A 22,004-nucleotide genomic window follows, 5' to 3' on the forward strand; every position below is an offset into this window, starting at 1 on the left:
TGTTATTTTTTGCAAACGTAGAGACTTAAATCAAACACTTGTTATTTATTCTTTGTGTTGCCTGGGTCAGCTCCGCTAAGCTCCCCCACCCCGTCTGCTGTCAGCCACGAGGCTCCGCAGCAGGTGGGAATGGGCGCCGGTGTGAAAGCCTTCTTCAACCTGCTGCTTGCCTGATGTTTAGCCAAAGTGTGTCAAGAAGTGGAGATAGAGTCTGCCTCATAACGGGGTCTTCAAGATGGCTTTGCAGCCACGGGACACAGGGAAGGATGCACTTAGTGCCGGTCCTCTCCTTAACCCGCTATGTTTGTAACTCCTTGAAGACGAGAAAGTATGCATCGCTCGCGCACCCCCAGAGGGGAACACGCATCCTCGGGTTCCACAGATCTTTATTGAACTGGATTCAACAAGGAAGGACCCTTGCCGAGAACTTTTTAATATAGAAATTTCCACGCATGAGCAAAAGTAGCAAGAATAGAGGAGTGAACTCCTGTACCTGCCACCTGCTTACACCCTTCAAAGCTTATCTAATCTACCGTCATTCTCCCCACTTGCACACACACAGACACATGCACACAGGCACACACTCTCACACGCACGTACATGCATGCACCCGCACACATACACACACACACACACACATGCAGAACGTCACACGCACACATTCTCGCACACATACATGCACACACACGCACACACTTATTTTCTGGAATATTAAAAAAAATTACAGCCATCATGCCATTTCCCCTGCAGATACATGCCATTTTACCGGTAAATGCGCTTTGATAAAGATATTTTTTAACCTCCATACCACGTTCTGGATGAATTTTTCTGTGGGAAGACTGTAGCATGTAAGGAAGAAATAAAGCAGGACTCGAGACTATTAACATAATTTAAGATTTTTATCAGTAAAGTTTGGACGAGCTGGACTGAAGGAGTTTGGATGGGGAAAGGAAGGAGAGCGAAACCGGGGTCCCAGACACGCTGAATCGGAGACAGATACAGGGCCCAGGTGTAAATACCCAGGACGTGGCTGACGTGGCTGCGGTGTGAGGCTGTCCTGGGGGGAGGGCACAGCTGGAGACGCAGAGCCGGGGTCGCCGGTGCCCAGTGATAACTGATGCGTGGAACGGTTACTCTTACATGAGTCTAGTTTCCGACGAGGTGAGAACCACACGGAACGTACAGAGCGGCCGCAGTCACGGTGGGGGTGGCAGTCGCAGTGATGGTGCCCCAGAGACGCGGATAGAAGGGCCAGCTTCCACACCAGAGGGACTGCAGTCCAGCTCTTTGTTTGCAGAAGAGACTCTTCCAAGTATCAAAACAAAGCTTTCTTCTTTTTTTTTTTTTTAAACCAAACAGGCAGCAAATGTTCGGTCTGGAGTGATGATGTAAGAGACACTATAATAAACGCTAATGATAAAGAAAGGAGGCATCTCATCTTAGAGTTTAAAGTGGTGGGGGTGAGTTATTAAATCCGAATGCAAATCTGTGTTTTTAATACAGGTTTTTTGTGCTCTTTTTGGTAGATGAATTTTCAATAAAGTTCCGCTCAATACCTTCGTCTGATTACTTTTCACAAATTAAAAAAAAAGACCTATAAATAATGTAAAGCTTCATTATTTAGCTGCACTTATATAATTATTTTAGATGGATTTTTGTAGAGAGATGATTTTTACTTGGGTCTTTTGGACAGCAACGCGGTTTTTCAGTAATTACATTTGACTCTTCATTATCGAATTGCCAGCTTTTGTTTTTAATTTTGTGTTCCTTCCTTTCGGGAGCAGGCTTGACTTGGGATGTTGTTTAGTATATCCTACCTAATTATTATCCAACCAGAATCAAATTCCGATGATCTCAGACTAGAAAGATTTGCTTTGTGTTGCACAAGACTCACTGACGGTTATTCTACTCATGGTCATGGTTTATTCTTGTGGTTGTTCTTAATGAGCCTCAAATCAGCCCAAACGAAGAGCCGTGTAGGGCAAAGGAGCCATTACCCTCTTCCCCATGGAGTCAGGTCATTCTACCCCCCAGTTATTGATCTGAGACAATAAGTGTGGAGGATTAGCACTCGGGGAGCTACCCAAGCTGAGGGTCCGACATTTTTATTGGAACTTCATTCTGTAGGCTTGGTTGGTGGACCACACACATGCTGGAATCCAGTGTTTAAGTGGACAGATGTCTCTCGACTCCTGGTTTCTACCCTAAGACCCATGGCCATGACCGGCCCTGCCCTACACAAAGACCTCTCACGTATCACATATTTATTTCCCCGAGGCCACCACGAAGGCCAGGTTCCTCATTGTACACCATCCAGCTCCCAAATCTTATTATTTCAAAACGTAATCAATATAAAAATGACTAATGAGATAGTTCACTTTTTTCTCCTCTTGTACTAAGTCTTCAAATTCCAGTGCACCTTTCGCACTTGGGGCACATCTTTGTTCAGAGCAGCCCTTGTTCAAGGGCACCAGGATTTCGTGTGGCTGTCGGCTGCCACATTGGTCCGCCCAGCGCGGTACATGCAAGTGAGGGATGAGCTCTCTCAAGATCACGAAAGCATGTGCTCACACAGCATCAGGGAGTGGGAGACGTCTTCACGGAAATGCATCCAGAACCGGTGCATTTGGTGGCCCTGGGTCCCTGTCTGCCCTCTGGGAACGCCAGGGCACTGCTTCAGGGGCTGTAGATGGTCCCCTATCTATCCCTGGCTGACTCCACAGATTAGTTTGATTGGATTTCAATAAAGATGGTTTTATATTATCTTTTAATTTGAAATGCCTTTGTTTGGGCTTATTGTTAGGTTTTGTTTTTTTTTTGTTTTTTTTTTTTTAGTGTTGTTTAAATCAACCTTAATGTGATGACGTGCCTACTTTGTGAAGGACACGCTCTCAGTGGGCTCTTTACCAGGTCTGCACACTGCATCGTTAATATTTATCACATGAGTTCAACGCCGGTTGTGTTTCGGGAAAATGCTGCTCTGTTGGTTTGTGAAATTATAACCTTGATGTGGCGTTTTTAGGGATTTGATTCACTACCCATCTCTAACTTTGATGTATGGCTTTTGGAAATGTAAAACTAGCTAGTCTATACAGAATGTAGGTTTCTGATTACTGTACGTAATAGACGTTTCAGCATGCAAATTTGGGTTAAAAGTGAAGGATGCTTTCTCTAAATTCACCAGACTTTTACCAGGAAGTGTGACTACTTCACAAAAAGAAAGAAAGAAGGAAAGAAAGGAAGAAAGAACGAACATTAGGTATATATCTTAATGAAAATGTTTTCTCTCCGCCGAAGCAGTGACCCTGGGTGTAATATGTCTCCATTGGGTCCAAAACCCCAGAGGCCTGCAGCGAATTCAACTGCACTCTTGACCCACTCTCTCTAAGAAGTTCTCTGCGGACAAGACTTTCTCCCAATTCAAATATTTATTTACGAGCTGTTTCGTAAACATCTTGAGTTTGAGTAAATATTGCTTGAAGTGGTTACCGAATTTGAAGAACCATGACGATAACCAAAATGACCCACGTGTACACTCTTCGGAGATCAGCACTGAGCCAAGCATTCTGGTGGCATTACTTTTTCTTTTCTTTTCTTTTTTTTTTTTTTTTTTGTAGTTTGGAGACCCTGCATCACTGCCTGTTGGGGCTTACAGGCCTATCTATGTCTTGCCCCGGCACTCGTTAAAGAAAAATAACTTTCCTGAAGCGGTTTGTGTTTAGGCAATACGTAAAGTGTGCTTTTACTTGCAGTGGGTGCATGTACTCATCAGAATCCTTTTGGAAACTGCAATGCAGAAAGCAAGACAGATTTCGTGGGCTGTCACCTGTGCAGTTGGTGGGACAGGTGAGCTCCCTAAGCTGACGGAGGTGCTCGCTTGCCCCGGCCCGTCTGAACGAGCCGCGTGTCGACTAACCGCTGCCCTGTGTACTTGCACGCATGTTGTCCCGCGAACCGCTTCCTCCTCCTCCTTCCTGCACGGCCCACTGCTCTGTACCTGGTTATGTCCGAAAATCACTCCAGCAGCGGCAGGAGCCTCTCAGACCACAGCTTTTGCTACGGTTCCTACCGTAATGGTAACGTAAAATCATCCACCTCCGCAGTTTCAGCCCCAGACGTGTGTGCGGCCCTCCCTGCAAATACCCGGTAACAGAGACTCCAGGGACTGATCACACACTAGGAAGCTAATCACTGTTAATAACTCCACTACGATTGGCTTTCCCCAGAGAGTTCTCGATGAAACTGCACATGTTCTTTGCATTTTTCTTCTGCACATGAGATCCCTGGGAATTGGAAAGTTTGAATGTAACTCAGAGAATGGAAAACGCATCAGTTGTAGAGCGTAGACACCCCCCGCCCCCCACCTTTCTCACGATCATGACCTGGGGCTCAGAAATCTGGAATCATCACAAGTGCTGTGAATTCCTCAAATCACCAGGGCACAGAGAGGCGGGGAAGCTTTTGAATCACATCAACAATTCCCAGTAAATCTATTTCCTCCATAGATTTAACTGTTTTTTGTTGTTGTTGTTGCTGTTTTTAAGAAGTCTTCCCTCAGGTTTCCTGTTGGGTTCCTATCCCCGAGTTGGCACCCAGCTTTGGATCTCACAGGACTGGGTCCCCACCCAGGCTTCATTCAGAGACACTCCTCACCCCATTCACGAATCCTTCCTTTTCTTGAAAAAAATCTCTCTGCATCTGGTTCAGCAACAAGGCTGTGCCCCTCTTCTATTTTCTTTCCTTGCTTAAACACTGATTTCTAAGGGAAAGGGTGGGGAGAAAGGAAGAGAACCATGTTCCCTGAAAAGAGCCCAAGTCCTGTGCGTTTTTGTCTTTATTTTATTAACAGACGTACATTTTGAGAGCTTTCCACTTCTGAGCTATGATTTCTGTAAGTCTTTCAAAAGTAATTTTAACAAAGCCATCATCAGAAGTCAATTGTAGTTTCAAAATAAAAGTTAGTATTTCATCACAAAGCACGTGCATATATTTCAAAAATAATATTTCCTGTGGTTTCTAATCTCAGAGAGCTTGGTTTCAGAAGGTTATGTAAGTCGAAAAAGGGGGTTTTGCTGTTGCTGTTATTCCATTATAAAAAGGCATCAATTAGCATTTGGACCTGCGAGAAAGTCATGCGTATCTGAAAGTATTTGTCCACCAGGACATTGGCTTTTTATGCCTAGTAATGGGCCAAATTAAGTAATGGTTTCTCGACACCGTGGAACATCTTGCATCCCTACCCCCTGCACCCCCACGCGCTCACACACAGAGGCGTCTTTTTCATTTCCTGCATCAATGAGCTAATCTTGCAAGGGAAGTGATATACAAGGATTTTGACTCTTGTATTATTTCAAGGCAAGAGAAACAACAATAAATATTGAGAAAAGAAAGCTAATTTGTACTTAGAGCATTTTAATATAGATAATGTTTTTCAAAATCAATATAGGCCACTTGGCTTTTGCCAGATTTCTTTATTACAAAGATTAAAAATAACCCAGGTCCAAATATAACTCTATTTTCATGACTTGCTAGGATGAGATCTTAAAATGTCGTTTGTAACATGCTTAAAACATCTATAGAGGACTTGATACTACTTTCCTCATGGTTTCAGTAGATTCAGGGGAACTAGTGCTCCGAGATATAGCAAGACCAACAGATAAATCCAGAAGATTCCACACAGAGTCCATTCATTATGCTTATGGAGTTTGGATACCAGTGTAATTAATTTTAGTTTGTGTCAGATGGAATTTTCTTAAAGGCAGCATTTTGGGTTTATGCATTTCTAATTGCAGACGGAGCATATTTCTAATGAAAACAGTGGCCATTTTGCCTTCCCTCAATTAATCAAATCTATGTAGAATTATATTGAATCTGTTTTTGTCAAATGCCAGGCTGGTAGGTTTTCGCCGGTGTGTTAGCCTCACTTTCCGAGCCAATGTTTTAGACTCGAGGCTGGGTGGAGAGGAGGCACCCCTAAGCACTTCTGTACTTCCAGTGAAATTATAATAATACAAAAGGAATATTATACGGCTTAGAACTTCAATTTCTAATTTAAAATTGTTGCTAGTAGCCATTTTTTTCCATTAAAGTTAACATTTTTTTAAACTGATAGGGTGGAGAATTTTTTAAACTTTTTTTATGGCTTATATTAAGGGCATTTTATTTTATTTTACTTTTAATTTTTTTAATGTTTATTTTTTCAGAGAGAGAGAGAGAGAGAGAGAGAGACAGAATCTGAAGCAGGCTCCAGGCTCTGAGCTGTCAGCACAGAGCCCTGTGTGACACACCACAACGCTCAAACTCACGAACCGTGAGATCATGACCTGAGCCGAAGTCAGACGCTTAACTGACTGAGCCCCCCAGGCGTCCCTTAAGGGCAGTTTAAAAGGGGGGGTTCCTCCCTGCTGGGTGGAGAATTGAGGAGGATGGTCTGCCTTAGAGGTCTTGGGTGCTTCTAAGGATTGGATGGAAACTGTAACACTCAGACAGAAGCAAAGTACACTGAGTCTCCTGTCTGTGTGCCGACTTGCACGCAGCTGCCCGGAGACGGCGAATGCTGAGCCCCCCAAACCCCTTCCCACCCACGGGGCAGAAGGCAGGGCCACCCCCTCCCTGTCCACGGGCCTCCTCAGAAGGACCGCTTCAGCGCTGGCTAGTTTTCCGAACACAGAACTGATTGAGGGAAGCAGATCTGCACCCCACGTGTACCCACGGGCACCCACATGCACCCCACACGCACCAGCACGGGCTCCCTGTCACCTTGGGGGCCAAGGCCCCCATCCACGCAAGCAGGCGGAGGGGGCAGAGTGGTAGCAGAGGTTTCTGTGGCCTCCGTTCCTGAGCTGGGCCGGGTCCCCCTGCACCGCTGGGGCACGTCGGACACGTGACAGGTAAAGACCGTGTCTTCCGATCACGTTCTGCACAGCCCACCTGACCCTGCAGCCTTCCACGCTTTGTGTCGAAATTTGATTTTAAAAATATTTAAGCCTCCGTTTCGAAATGAGTTTGAGAAATGGATTCTTTTTCTCTCTAGTAGTTTTGTGACGTTCCATCAGGAAACGCTGCCGGGAGTAGTAAGTTTGTATCTTGGTACCAACACGTAGCTCAGCCATGCAAAGTGCCGCCTGGTCCCCCCACGTCAGAGGGGTACCCGGGGAGGGTGCTTACAGGGTCCTGGAGACCAGTCCTTCCCGCCTGGAGGAATCTGCCCCCCACCCCCACCCCCTACAGTGCCTATTGTCCTGTTCTCCCCTCCCCAAACCTCCCTCCTCTCCCCTTCCTCCCTTTCTCCTGTCTTCTGGCAGCTGGGGGTGGGGAGTGTCAGAATACCTGTCCCCAAACCGCTAGGGCACAGGGGAGACTCTGCCCCTGGCATGTTCTGTGTCCGACCTTCAGTAACTTTTCTACTAACGTCGTAACTGGAAAACTGTAATAACGCATTATGCCTAATTTAAGGGACCTCTTTCTCTGTGCTTCTTAAAGATGCTGTGTTTTTAATGGGCTAACCCCCATTAAAGGCAGAGGGAACTCTGCTTTTAGAAAGTAGTCTGTGAGCATCTGTGTGGATGATTCTTTGCGATGTTTTCCAAGGCGATTTTTTAATGGCTTTCCTTTTACTTCTAAAAGGCATTTGTAACGGACTATCCAATTTACACTGTTTTCTCTCTCCTCTCTTTTCAAAAGCCTCATGCTAGGGGTAAGATCTATGTCCAGAGTCAAGGTAAGAATTTTTAAATTTACGTATTTTTAAAATATGAGTCTATTCAGAGACCTGTCCTGAAGTGTTTGTGGATGAAATAATATAGTGTCTTAGGTTCACCTAATAATAGTCAGGATGAATGTGTTTAGTGCTTCTTGACAAATACGAGAACATTATAAAAGAGTAATTTAAAATGCAGTTTGGTTAACATTTTCAACCACATGATGTGCTCTCCCGGTGGCCTGTTTACAACGGAAGAAACCGGAGCTGGTCTGTTTTCGTTGCGTTGAGGGGAAGCAGACCCCCTTCCTGCCCTCACCCATTCCCTCCTGGATGGTGGTCCGCACAGCCTTTTGGTAACCCTTTGCCATCTCCTAAACACAGCGAGGAAACCACTGTATTATTATTTTTTTATGCTTATTTATTTTGAGAGAGAGTGTGTGTTTGTGAGCAGGGGAGGGGCAGAGAGAGAGAGAGAGAGAGAGGATTCCAAGCAGGCTCCACACTGTCAGCACAGAGCCAGACACAGGGCTGGAACTCACAAACTGTGAGATCATGATGAAAGCTGAGATCAATAGTCAGACGCTTAACCCACGGAGCCACGCAGGTGCCTGAAAGCACTGTATTATTGCTTAAACAACAGAAATCACAGGAAGAAGCAGTTCCAAAGGACGTGTAGCTGATTGCAAGCTTAGGTCAGCACAGTTGCTGCAGCCAAGGTCATGAGTTCAAGTTTCGTGGGGAATTTTCCAAGGTGCTGAGCCCCAGAGGGCCCACCTCAGCTGCATGGTGCATCATCACGGGTATAAATCCTCAGGGCCTTTCAGTGATATTTTTAGCGGAAGAATCACTTATCAAATAAACCCTTTCTAGGAATTCCCACTTTAAAAAGATGCTCTGACTCGGCTATAGAGAGGGTGTGTGAGTGTCAGGGCAGGTGTGGGGTTAATGCCTCCCATTCCTCCTTCGTGGCCTGATTTATAGCCAAGGAGCACACGGGCGCACCAGGAAAACACGGGCTTTGAAGCAGCACTTGGGTTTGGACGCAGCCTCTACCCCCTACACACCGAGTCTCTGTGAACCCCATTTAAGCCTCTGTGAACCCTAGTTTCCAGCAGGATAAACTAGAGGGGTCAGTCTGCTGGGCGCGGCTTCAAGGTTTCCAGGAGTGTGTGGGCGGCACCCACCCAGCGCCCGGGCCCAGGCGTGCCCGCATGCTCATTAAATAGTACTAAGTTGAATAATCTGCATTGCTCAGTGCAGATGACAGTCTCACAGGTACATTGCAGAGAGGGTTACATGACTTAACAGTTCATAAAATGTCAGATTTTCCCAGATAAGCTGTTAAATGTTGCCTCTGAATTTTCTACATCTTAAGATGTTCAATTAAGAGAATGTTAAACTTAAATCCGTCCAAGGAGGTGACACAGAAAACAAGATAAGTGATTTGGAGAGGGTTGAGATTAGGAATTTTAAATTAAGACATAATTGCTACATGGGGCTGTGTTTTAGAAGCCTGTTCCCTGCATGCATTTTTTAGGGATGCATTTTTACTGGGATCCGCCCAGTAATGGATGGTGAAGCTGAAGGGGATGCACTTTCCAAGTTGGGGACCCGTGGGCTCGGCTTGCTTTGAGCTGGAGTCATGGACAGGTGTTCATGAAGCACTCAGAACATTGGGTTCTTTGTAAGGACCAAGTATAAGACCATTATTTAAAAATCAGCACAAAATAGCCAGTTACTTCTCATCAATGTGGACTTGCTTTCTGTTTCCTTCCACCCAGGAATTGTGACAGTACCAAATGCTTCCTTTAACTGGAACACCTTTCTTCACCAATCAGGTGAGAGAAGAATCTTCTTATGTGCGTATGACTGGAGTGCATCTTGTCATTGGTGTCAGGTCCATGGTATGCTCACATGGTTTTGGAAAAGAGGCCCCAGAGAAAGTGGTTTCTTCAGGTCAAAGAAGTCTACGATTTTAGGTGAACAAGGGGACGGAGTAGTGGGAATTAGGACCAGACAGGATTAGGACGGGCATGGCTTCTCTCTGTTCCCAGAGAAGTCATTCGTGGTCTCATCCTTGGAAGAAGAGGAGGAAGAATGGGTTTGTTAGGAGGGTTTTGTTTTTTTTATCTATTCTGGGTTCAAGTCTTCTGTTAGATACGTGTATTTACAGGGACGCCTGGATGGCTCAGTGGGTTAAGTGTACAACTCTTGATTTCGGCCAGGTTCATGAGATTGAGTCCCATGTCCTACTCTGTGCTGACAGCTTGGAGCCTGCTTGGGATTCTCTGCTTCCCTCTCTCTCTGCCCCTCCCCTGCTTGCGTGCTCTCTCTCAAAATAAATAAATAAACTAAAGAAAAAAGGTACATGTATATACGTGAATATTTTCTTCTATTTCCTCTGGTTTACCTTTTCATTTTCTTCTTCCTCATCCGTTTCTCTTTCATGATTAATTAGCACTGCTTGAGCCCTGACTAAGAAACTTTGCCTGTTCACAGTTCACAGAGATGTTTCCCCTATTTCTTTTCCTCCAGGTGTTTTAGTGTTTTGGCTCTTTCAGTACGATTATAATCCATCTGAAATTAAGGTTTATGTGTGGTGTGAGGTAGGGAGCAAAATTAGTTTCTTTCCGAAAGTGGTTCTAGTATCGTTCCTTGAAAGCGTTTTTCTTTCTCCACTGAAATGCTTTCTGGAAATCAGTGTGCCATATACTCAGTGTCTGTTGATCTATATATGTCTATCCTTATGCTGGTATTGTGTTGTCTTGCTGTTGGTGTATAGCATGTCGAGAAATCAGGTAGTGAGTCGACAGTTCTGTGTCAGCTAACCAAGGTTCTTGCATTTCCATATATATTTCAACTCATCCTGTCAATCTCTACAAAATCCATAGATCATGTTAGGCAGAATTGACATCTTAAAAATAATTTGTCTTTAAAATCTAGGAACATAATATATCTGTCCAGTTATCTAAGCCTTACTTATCTTTGCAATGATTTGTACAGGTCTTTATGCCTTTTTAAAAAAATTATTCTTAGGGGTTTTACTATCTTTGCTGCTATTATAAAGGTTTTTTAAATTTTATTTTTGAATTGTTGCTAGTATGTAAAAACACAGTTGATTTTTGACATTATATTCTGAAATCTTATACATTTATTTACTTATTTTGATTACATCATGAGTTTCAATTCTTTTATAGTGTTATTTTGAATTCTATACACTTATTTGACCAGTGCCTTCTTAAACTTTTTGATATGTAGGAACAGAAGTGCTAGGATTTCAATCTGCATATACTTGCCCAGTTGTTTTCTTCGGAACGCCTAAGACCAGAATCTCTGGGTTAGACCTTTCAGACATTGTACGCAATATCTCCTGGGAAGGTAGCTTTGACGTGCATGTCCGTAAGCCACGCTGTGACACACGTGGTGGAGCTTGCAGAGTCTAGCCTTTGTATTTTCCACATACGGTATGATCTAAGTGCAGTCACAATGTCCAAACAAAATTTTGTTGAACAATGTCTTTACATTTGGAAAGTTTCATTGGTCATAGATGAGGCCTCTAAGTGTGTACTCCTGGGGACTGTCACTGCCTTAGAGTCTGACCAGCTAAAATGGCCTCACCAAATGCGATGTAAAGTTCAAGAATACGTCTGCTTTGACCTGAACCACCTCTCCCGAGAGTCCATGGTGCCCGGGGACTGTAGGTGGGGAGCTGATGTTGCAAGCCTGCTGTTAATTTCAGAGAAGAGGCTGAAGAGCCAGACTCCAGCACGCAGATGCCCAGGCTAGTTTTCGCTCCAAACACAGCCGGCAGAAGCTCCCACCCACCACATATGGAATGTCAGAGTCAGGCTCCCTTGGAAGAAGAGCATTTCCAAGCGTTTTATTAGAAACAGTTTTCCAAGTGCATCCATCAACCTCGGGGCCAGAAGCAGGGCCGTCCTCTGCATCACGGATGAGCCCTCGCCGTCCCCAGCTCCATGACACCGGCAAGTGGGGGCCATTATTCAGAACCAGCGAGCCCTTTGAAATCGCCTGTTGTGAGGTGACTTCATCTCCCATAGATCACCTGACGCCGTTGTGCTGTGACTACGAGTCATAATTTCCAAAGGGAGAGAGATTTCTCATGACGCCTGTAGTCTCGGGCTGATTGTTTCATTGGTCTTCGTGCCGAGTGATTAACGGAACAGCCGAGAGACGCTCAGGACTCCTCAGACAGCCTTTCCCGCAGAGGCCCGCGTGGCGGCGGCTCTGTCTCAGTGTACAGTTACACACTGTAAGCATGCCCGGGGTACCTGGCACAGGCACGCTCCCTGGGGTCCTGGTAGCCGGCTCTGTCAGATCGTGGTGCAGGGGTGGATGCGGAATTAATGGGCGTCTCCGGGTTTTATGCCCAGGCATCCGTTCCCATTTGCAGAGCCATTTGTCTGTGTCATCGTTGGCTCTAGAGATAGACTGTCTTCCCCACCCATCCTCCATCTTGCCCTGGCCTCCACAGCCCGCGATTGTGATTTGTCACTTCTGCTTTGAGCTTTAGGCAGTGAAAGCAGAAGATACGGTGAATTCGACACAGACTGTTAGTGATTAAAATGCTCACCCTCTGAGTCCTTGTGAACCATTAACCTTGCGATCAAGGGGAGGGGGTGAGGAAGGGCCGCGGTTAACAGCCCAGACCCACAGAGATTAGTCACCAAGGCGTAGTGTCTGTTTCCTCGGTATCTGATGGCGATTTGAGGATGTGTCCTCCTTCACGGTGTGACACGGGTTTTTCTGAGAATATTCAGTTCTCTCTCCAAGCCCTAGCTAAAAGATTACTGAATCTTTTGAGTGTCAGACATTGCTTTTATGCTAACTGGATTCCACAGACCAACAGATCAACTAGGAAAAAATAATGAGGTAGAGTTTTTTTCCCCATGATATTTACAATAGTTATTCTATTGTAATATAAATACAACCTCAAGTTAGTTACCTTGGAGTCCATCTGTGCGTTAGCAACTTAAACATTGTTATTGTTCAGTAATAGATGATTTTTCCTCTCAATGCCCATGACTGACACATCTAAAATTAGTGATTCTTTGTTGGTCATCGAACCCCAAAACTGTGAAAGCTTAAATTTGACCATACCTTCCTGATTTTTTGTTTCCCATTTTATTATATTTCTATCGTTTATTTGTTTAATCTTCTGCCTCTCTCCTTCTGTAAACTATACTTCTGTTTATCTGTGAAGACTCTGACATGCCAAGCTCAGATGGTAGTATTTCTCCTCCTTGGCGGTGCCCAGGAGAACCCCCTTGCTTTTTATGTGGAAAATTCACATTACCAGATCCCTCGATATTTTCACAGCCCCCAAATCAGATTTTTCAGTTAACATTCACCACGTCTAATGTGGGCCACTGAAGTTCTTGGATTCTTTTCTCCTTACAATAACTCAGGGTGTTGGGGATGGAAGCCAGGAGAGAAGGTGGCATAGTGTGGATTGGGTTTGTGTCTTGGAGCATCTGATGCATCACTGGAGGGCCAGGCAGCGTGACTGGCACGTAGCCTGCTGGGGCCCATACGGTGCCAGACCATGAGAGCGACTCACTGTGTTTTGAAGATAAAAATACCACTCTCCTTGGGGCGCCTGGGTGGCTTAGTCGGTTAAGCGTCCGACTTTCGCTCAGGTCATGACCTCACGGTTCGTGGGTTCGAGCCCCGCTTCGGGCTCTGTGCTGACTGCCAGCTCAGAGCCTGGAGCCTGTTTCGGAGTCTGTGACTCCCTCTCTCTCTGACCCTCCCCTGCTCACGCTGTCTCTCTCTCTCTCTCTCTCTCTCCTAGAAATAAATAAAACACTAAAAAAAAAAAAAAAAAGAAATGGGTTGTATTAAAAAAAAAATACCACTCTCCAGGAAACGGTAACATTGGAAGGACAGATGTGTAAATCGTGCTTTTGTGAGGGATGAGGTCAGACCTTGACTCACGGTAAACGTGGATGCTCACAGAAAAACAGAGGGAAGAAAAAGAAGTTTGGAGTTAAAAGGAAGAAATGAAATCCACTGAAACATTTCCTAGGCACCTGAGTTCACCTCCAGACGTCCACAGGCCAATTTCTTTTAGTTCTGTTTTGAAATCTAAGAATGGCCGCCATACGTGTGTGTAGCCCCGGTCAGGGACACACGCTTGTTTGATCGTGATTTCTCACCTGTTATCTTTATGTCCTTGACAATGGTACCGTTGTGTGTCGAAGTGCACAGAAGCTGTTCAAACCCAAAAGCTGTGTCTGCATTTTATTTTTAAAAATGTGTTGGTCCTAGAATAAGGCAAAGCATTTGGTTCTTTGTCCTACCATGGGCTAACTTAGTTTCCTAAATCCTCATGACATTTAATCTCCAACCCGGGAAGAAGACCAGGAGAGAGGCGAGAGAATATCAGGTTAGCACCGTCTCCCTCCAAGGTCTGGTAGGTCAGTGCTCTCGAAATCAGTGAGTGAGCTGGGGACCAGCACTTTTAAAAACTGAAATGAGGGGCGCCTGGGTGGCTTAGTCGGTTCAGCGTCCGACTTTCGCTCAGGTCATGACCTCGCGGTTCGTGGGTTCGAGCCCCGCGTCGGGCTCTGTGCTGACTGCCGGCTCAGAGCCTGGAGCCTGTTTCAGTCTGTGTCTCCCTCTCTCTCTGACCCTCCCCTGCTCATGCTCTGTCTCAAAAATAAAAATGGACTATAAAAAAAACTGAAATGAAATGAAATGAAAGGAATACTTACCTCAGAGTTCCTTGTATGTAGTAAGGCCAGTATTTTGGAACTGTGAGCATATACAAGCCTGTATCATGTTATAAGGTCTCAATATGATGTGTAGAGCTTACCATAAGCCACAGAACATTTTGAAGATGAATGGTGTAAACTGCGGGGTGCTCTCTCTCGAGGTGGGCTCCCTCGGCCTCCCAGGGTGGGGGCAGGCGCGGGCCTCTGAGCATAAGGCCAGCACGTCTCCCGAGCCTGCTGTTTTGAGCACCTAACGTGTGTCACATCCAAACAGGCACACAAGTAGGTTTTGACATCTGTGCTTGCCGCACGGCAGAAACACAGAAGAGAACGGAGCTTTTTCCCAAGACTCACATATGCCCTTAGAGGAGTGCTGCTTCGGCTGCCTTCTCTGGACACCACCTTGCTGTGTTTGTTTTGCTTTTATTCTTTTTCTCGAGTCAGTAACTCAGGTTCTCTGATTTCCCCCTTTTGGGCACGTTCGTGCTTCTTCCATCTCCTTGTCTCCTCCTCCTCCTCCTCCTTCTGCTGCTTCTCCGTCTTCTGTGTTTGAACAGATGCTCCATGTCCGTCCCGACGATGTTGTCCGTGATGTTGTGTCCTGCCCACATCCCAGGTCGCATCTGGAGATAGATCACATCAGCTTCTCCTTTGCTGGGCATTTTTAGAAATATTAACTGTGTGCATGTGCGTGTGTGTGCGTGTGTGTATGTGTGTGCCCTGGGCTCAGGCTCCCTCCCGTAGTTAAGTGGGTGTCTCCCGAGTTTCTCCTCGTACGGCTGTTACCATTTTCTTGTAGTTCGTAAGCAGCTTCTGTGAAGGCGCCTATAATTTGTGTCGCACCCACACGCCCCCTCTCCTGCCTCAGTGTTCACTGGTGGCTCCTGCCTGGTGATGCGGGATTTACCTTTCTCACACCTGACCTTCCTATCCTTAAAGGTGTTGGTCAGGTTCATTATTTATTAAAGGGAACAGCTTCTCTCCTGGCCTCAAACCCCTCTGCTCTTGAATTCAAATTCTGCACATAGCTTCTAGCTTCGACTTCTGGTCAAACGTGAAGCTTCGTATTTCTACGAAGGGGTACTCAGAATATCGGGGAATACTTTACAAACACGACATACTTCAGTGGAATTGTCAACAGTTGCTTTAAAGACTGTGATGTATTTTGAAGGGTTTTCTCAGAGGGACATCCAACCTCACCATTTCAGTAGCCAGTTTCGTGAGACTTGGTCACGCACGAGTGTTGTCATTCTCCACCGATTGTGATTCTGCGAAGGTGGCCTCCCCGTGTCTTCTCACAGTCACCCAGTTATATTACTATTCAGGGCATGCAGAAGCCCAGAGTAACTGAAACTTTTTGTATTATGTCATGGGACAAATAAAATGCACAAACAAGAACCCCTCATCTGTATGATTTTATGTCCAATCATACGTGTTTGGAGATGATGAAGTCTTAGGTGAGCTTGAGCTAATTATACAGGTAGTTTCTACAAAGTCACTTACCTATTGCTCTGCCTCAACGCACCTCAACACAAAGGGGCTTCGACAGCCGCTATCCTTCATGACGGAGCTGGTTGGCACCGGGACCCAGGCCTGGAGGGGCTGGGCTCACACTCCCTTTCCAGTGCACTGCGGCCCACCAGTCCTGTGTGGCCGCCCCGAGCAGGGGTGGCCAGGTGTCTGGCCGCAGAGCCTTATTCTCGAGGAGGCCAGGTCGTCAGGTAGGGATGCTCCGGTGGGCAAGCAGGACTGACACCGGGCTTCCCATGGCCCAGACCTGTGAGTCACTCCCTGACCTTCCCCTGGGCTCTGCTGGTCGATGCTAATCACCGGGCTGGCCTAAAGTGCAGGGGTGAAGAAGCCGGTTCGAGCTCTCCATGAGAGGGGCCACTCTGAGACCCAACCCCTTTAACTTACGGATCTGTGGGCACGTCCGCATTCAGTGTGCGCACCTATGTGTGTGTGCGCAGACCCAAGAGCATATTTCTATACAAAATCCCGTCCCTGTTTCATAAAGAGCGTGCTCTTCTTACCAGCATTGTCTCCAGAGATTTTCCAGGGCCACGTTTCCGTAATAACTGCCCCTCCCTCACCGCACAGAGAGGAGTTGTATTTACCGGGCTGAGCCCCTCCCAGCTTTCCCGCCAGGACAAACCGTGACGTGCAGTATTGTGTGAAGCGTAGAGGGCGGGGCCCCCCGGCCTCTGGGCTTCACCCCCATGGTACCAAGCTGCCTTCTCTTCCCTGAAAATATCTGAACTGCTCTGTTGCAGGGATTAACCAAAGTGCTGATAATTTACACATCTTTCTCCTGGTGTGTGGACTTCGGCAAGTGAAGGACCCTCTCTACCTGGTGGATGCCTTCTCAGGTACGTTTGGTTTACGGAGTCCCATTTGGGGGTCCAGCCTTCACGTTTCTCTCTTTGGGGTTTTGAGTTTTGTCGTCTCTGTCTTTCCACATGAGCGGAATGGCTTCTAGATTGTTACTGTGGAAACAACCAGAAAAGGAATCACACTGCGTAGGGACCTCACTTGCTCCAGCTTTCCTGTGCCCTCGGTGTCTGAGCACATCATACAAATAGTGAGCAGTTGCAAGAATAATGTAATTTCACCCAAAAATATGTTACACACGTCGATTTGTACGATGCGTTTGGTGTATCCAAAGTCCACGTTGGCTTCCGCAGTGATTACTCCTGGAAGTCCAGCTGGTGGGGGGTGTGGACCCCGCGAGAAGAGCATTTTATGTAAAAGCACACAGTGCTCAATATTTACATTTCAAATATTGTGAGCATATTTGGTTTGCGAGCATAATTGGTTCCGGGAACATGTTTGTAATCCAGAGCACTTGTATATCAAAGCGAATTTCCCCATAAGCAGTAATGGAAACTCAGATGATGTGTTTTAAAACCCAAACATATTCATAGAAAAGTGATCACAATACTGTGATATAACATAAAGTAATAAAGAAAATACAAAATATAAAGAAAAACAAAAAATTAGCCTGCACTTACCTTTGAAAACCTTCATGGCTGATGTAAGGGAAATGACAGAGGAGGGTTACTGGGTAGGACGACTTTCATGATCACTAACGGAATCACTGCTGTCTCTTGGTTCCATGGAACCTTTTCCTTGCATGGGGGCCACTGTATACACTCGCACGGATGTTGACTACAGCACAGTATTCATAATGTCTTGTTGTATACTGTATGCAATGTAACCGGCAATGAGGCAGCAGAGGAAAGGGTCCGTACCTGCAGAAGCCTGACCTAGAAGGAAGCAAAGCCTTCCTAAGCTCACTCTTGTCTGGAAAAGGAAAGGACTGTCCATAGATGTTTTGAAGTGACAGAAAATACACCAATGCCAGTTGTGGGCACCTTCCAGTGTCTCGCAAAATCACTGATTTCTGCCAGACACTGCGGCCTGAGACATCTGAGCATATGGGAGACGATCACCCACAATCCCGCAGAGAGAGAGAGAGAGAAGAACCATTGGCTCATTGTGGTCATGTGACATTGACCATCAAATACAACTCATATTGCAAGACATGGCTTGTTTCTCAAGTTAAAATGTATTAGAAATGTTTGCTCGTCTTGCGGGACACACACAGAACAAGTCACTCACAACCCAAGGCTTTATGTTACACACAATTTCACTGTATGAATGAGAGTAAAATAATATGAAATAACTTAATATGATCACATACTTAATGTTAACCTTAACTACGTTTTCAGCTGTGATGTAAAACCATTAACATTCTTTCTTCTCTTTTGCTTCCCAAGCGTGGCACCGAGAAGAGCCTCACGTTTACATGGTGATCGTCGGCCCAGAAGTAAGTTGACACGCCGCACGCGTGGCTCACGTATCTGCTCTCTTCTTTCTACTTCTTACGGACTTTCTAAAATCAGCTGACGTTCCTTTCCCAGCCAAGTTATTTTTTCCTTTTTAAATCGCCAAAGTCTGCCCTTTTAAAAATGAAAACTGCACCAAGATTACGAGGCTTTGTACATCTTCACGGCTAAGTTATTGCTCCAAAGGCCAGGTTAGTACGCAAGTGGGGGGGAGTCACGTAAGGACAAAGTCCCCTGAAGAGAAAGTCTAAGCCGGTGCATAAGGCGCCTCGTGTGCAGTCCACGTGATCTCTGAAGTCCCCAAAACTGCACGACAAACCAACGCAGCACTGTTGCTCCAGCCGAGCAGCAGATTAAGTCGCTGACTTACACGTAGGAGCCAAGTGGCTCAGAAAACGGCTGTCTGTAAGCATGAGAAGCCCCCTCTGCCCGGGGAGACGCCCTCAGCCGCCTGCGGCCACCATTCAGGAAGCGCAGGCCGGCGGAAGGCACCGGGGACCCTGCCTCTCGTCCCACGGGCCTCCAGGGGGTCCGCTTGTCCCCCGCACAAAGACGCAGGTCAGGCAGGTGCTGCTCTGTTCCATGCGCAGGTCTGAGCACCCAGGATTCAGAGGCTCTGGGAGACACATCTCCTGAGAACGAACCTTGATTTCCTCCAAGCAGCTTAGAAAATGAAGCTTGCTTTGTTTCCAGCAGGGGCGTGTGTGTGTGTGTGTGTGTGTGTGTGTGAGAGAGAGAGAGAGAGAGAGACGCTGTAGGAGCAGCTCCTGTCCTCCAGGGGGCGTCTGTGTCAGGGTGGCAGATGGCACCCTCCTTGGGAATGGCATAGCCCACTTTCTTGTCCCGTGTGCCATTATGCGATGGGGGCGCCCCTGAGAACTTGCGTGGGTGTGGATTCCCACGCAACGCAGAGTTGTTTATTATGATTTAAATTTTTTTTAATGCTTATTTATTTTTGAGAGAGAGAGAGAGGGAGACACGGGATCCAGAGCAGGTCCCAGGATCAAAAGCAGCTGTCAGCACAGAGCCCGAACGGGGCTCAAACCCACAAACCCGAGCCAGAGTTGGACGCTTAACCGACTGAGCCACCTGGGCACCCCTTTTATGATGATTATTTTAATTCTCCTTCCTTCTTTCTGTTTGAAGAGCATGATTGGAAGAGAAAGTTTTAGTTTGATGCTAAAATCCCTGCTAACTGAGAGCGAGGGCCTCAGGCTTAGACAGAATTTTGTGACGTGGCTTTTGTTTTCCACTGTTTCCATTTTCATGGCTACATTCTATTCATGGCGCGTGATCCTGGCTTTCCAACTATGAACACTTTCTTTAAAAATAAATGGAATCGGCTTCAAAAAAAGTATTAAATCAGCAGCAGTACAGATGGTATGCAGATAGGACAGATTATGAAAATGCACGCAAATGGCCGAAGTTGGGAGAGCAGTTGTTACAAAGTGCTCGCGTCCGGGGAGGAAGAAATGTGGGAAAGCAGGCTTGCTGAGCAAAAACGTTTGCCTGCGCCAAACAGAGGACCCCCCACCCCCAGCGGACTTTCTGTTCCGCGTTCCCTGTAAGCACACCTGTCGGGACGTGACCTGCTCGGAAACACACCTAAAGCACCAGATGCAGGACGAAACCCTTTCCCAGGGAAGTAGTGACCGGGAGACACAGCAGCTGGTGCAGCGGCCAGAGGGGGGTGGTCCTTTCCCGCGTCACCCTGGGATCTTCCCCTCCAGCCCTGTCACCTCCGGGTGCCGCTTGCTTCTTGAGGCTTCTCAATCCAAAGCCTTGTAGGTGAGACACGGCCATTACTTTGTCGTCTGTCCCGAGCAATCCCCAGTGTTTCTCGGTTCCCAGAGGATAGATGTCTTTTCTACCATTTGCTTTCAGAACACATCCCTTTCCTCAAGCTTTTGCCTGTCTACTTTTGAAAGAACAGTGCACATTCAGAAATGGGTCTCTTTCCCCCTGATTTCAGTGCATAGAAAGTTGTGCCCTGGGCTCGGGCGGGGGACGGGACAGCAGACGAGGGGCCGGGGGATCGAGAGGGCAGTAGTGCACGATTTTGCACCCAGACCAGCAGGCCCACTGAGGACTCCCCAGAGGAGCCGCGGGGAGATGTGTGTGTGAAGCGTCCGTATTTTTAGGTGGGAGCTGGGAAGTAACTAAACACACCCGTGTGTACACGCACACGCACGTACACGCACACAGGCCCTACAGCTTGCATCTTTGTAGTTTCTTTTTATCTCTTTAACTCCTGGAAGGAGGTGATGCTAAGTGGTATTGACCAAAGGCTGTGATGACTGCCTCGTGATGAGCTGATTGGGACCCGGCGGTGCTTTGGAGCCGGGTGAGGTGAAGCGGGTCCACAATGACGCTGGAGGGTGTGTCCCCGGAAGCCGCCATGATTCCCTAACTTCCAGGGGCCCCTCCGCTTTTTCCAAGCCAGCCTATAAACCTACGATACCCGAGGACAGGTGCTTGCTTAGCGAACGCAGATCTGAGACGAGCCCCCCAAAGACCCCCACTGACTGGACCACCTACCGGAGCCCCCGAGGACCGTCTGGTGCACTGGTAGCCAGCACGTTGGTCTGCTTGCATGCAGAACCCAAAGTGCCGACAGGGGAGGGGAGCTAGGAAGGGGAGCACTTCAGTAGGGGTCTCGGGACCCTCCGGGAAGGTTTAGGACCTGAGACTTACTAGCCCTCTAGCTCATTGCCACGAATCACTCATGATTCTAAAGCGCTGCTTCCACAAGACACCTCCCTGCAGCAAATGGGGAAACACGCCCATTGGTAAAGTTTACTGCTCAGCAAACACAGGAACCAGCACAGGGACCTGGAGCTTTGCTAGGGTTCGCCCGCCTCCCCTCCACCACTGAGGGAGAATACGTCTTTCAGACCCAAGTCCGCTTTGGGCAACGCAGCGCTGCACCCTGGCGAGGGCCTGCGTGCAGAAGCGACGGCTTTGGGTCTCACCAGTTTGTATCTGTCTCGGTCCCTTTGGGCGGCTGGGACAGAATCCCACGGGCGAGATGGCGAACCAGCACACGAATTTATTTCTCAGGGTCGTGGAGGCTGGAAGTCTGAGATGAGGGTGCCAGCACGGTGGGGTTCCGGTGCGACCCCTTTCTCCCTGTGTCCTCACGTCAGGGAAGGGGACAGGGAGGGTCTCCAGGGTCGTTCTCGAGACCTGATCCCTCTGGGTAAGACTGATCCTATTCCCGAGGGTTCCACCATCTTGACCCACTCACCTCCCCAAGTCCTTGTCTCCTGACACCATCGTCTTTGAGAGTCAGGATTTCAGTGTATGAATTTGGGGGGCGGGGACACAACACCGATGCCATAGCAATATATCCTTTTCATAGAATGTCTTCATCAAATCTAAGGGAAAACAAAAGCCACCACCACAACCTTGATGTCAGACAGAATAATTTGAGCTTCTAAATAAGGCAGTGTTGAATCCAGTGAGTCACAAACTCATAGAGACAGGTTGTCTTCTCTGTCCCACAAAAGACATAAAACTGATACATCTAGATACACATCCCAGAGCCCCCGGTAACTCACACGGGCTAGCGTCTTGCTCGTTTGTTTGCTCCATGACCATAACTGGGGGGGGGGGGGGGTGCTGGTAAGTGTTCAACAACACAACTAGTTCTGTCTGAAAGCCCGACTGGCCTATTTCCATGGTGTAGAAGCTTCTCACAGGCCAGTTTCAACATAT

General features: G+C 47.1%; 1 protein-coding gene across 9 annotated transcripts in view; it reads left to right on the forward strand.

Moving 5' to 3' along the window:
* GLT1D1 (glycosyltransferase 1 domain containing 1) overlaps window positions 1-22,004 on the forward strand; it is a 77,726-nt gene that overhangs the window by 30,194 nt on the left and 25,528 nt on the right. For all 9 annotated transcript variants that reach the window (XR_005531319.1, XR_005531320.1, XR_005531318.1 and 6 more), the window contains exons 5-8: window positions 7,684-7,720; window positions 9,484-9,540; window positions 16,713-16,808; window positions 18,219-18,268. Coding sequence is in view for 5 of the 9 variants with exons in the window: in XM_039249570.1 (XP_039105501.1) it covers window positions 7,684-7,720; window positions 9,484-9,540; window positions 16,713-16,808; window positions 18,219-18,268 (240 nt within the window). In the remaining 4 variants the exon portion in view is untranslated. The remainder of the gene's footprint in view (window positions 1-7,683; window positions 7,721-9,483; window positions 9,541-16,712; window positions 16,809-18,218; window positions 18,269-22,004) is intronic.

The sequence above is a fragment of the Hyaena hyaena genome, unplaced genomic scaffold (genome assembly GCF_003009895.1).
Source record: "Hyaena hyaena isolate Hyena2069 unplaced genomic scaffold, ASM300989v1 scaffold_343, whole genome shotgun sequence".
In the NCBI taxonomy this organism is placed as follows: Eukaryota; Metazoa; Chordata; class Mammalia; order Carnivora; family Hyaenidae; genus Hyaena; species Hyaena hyaena.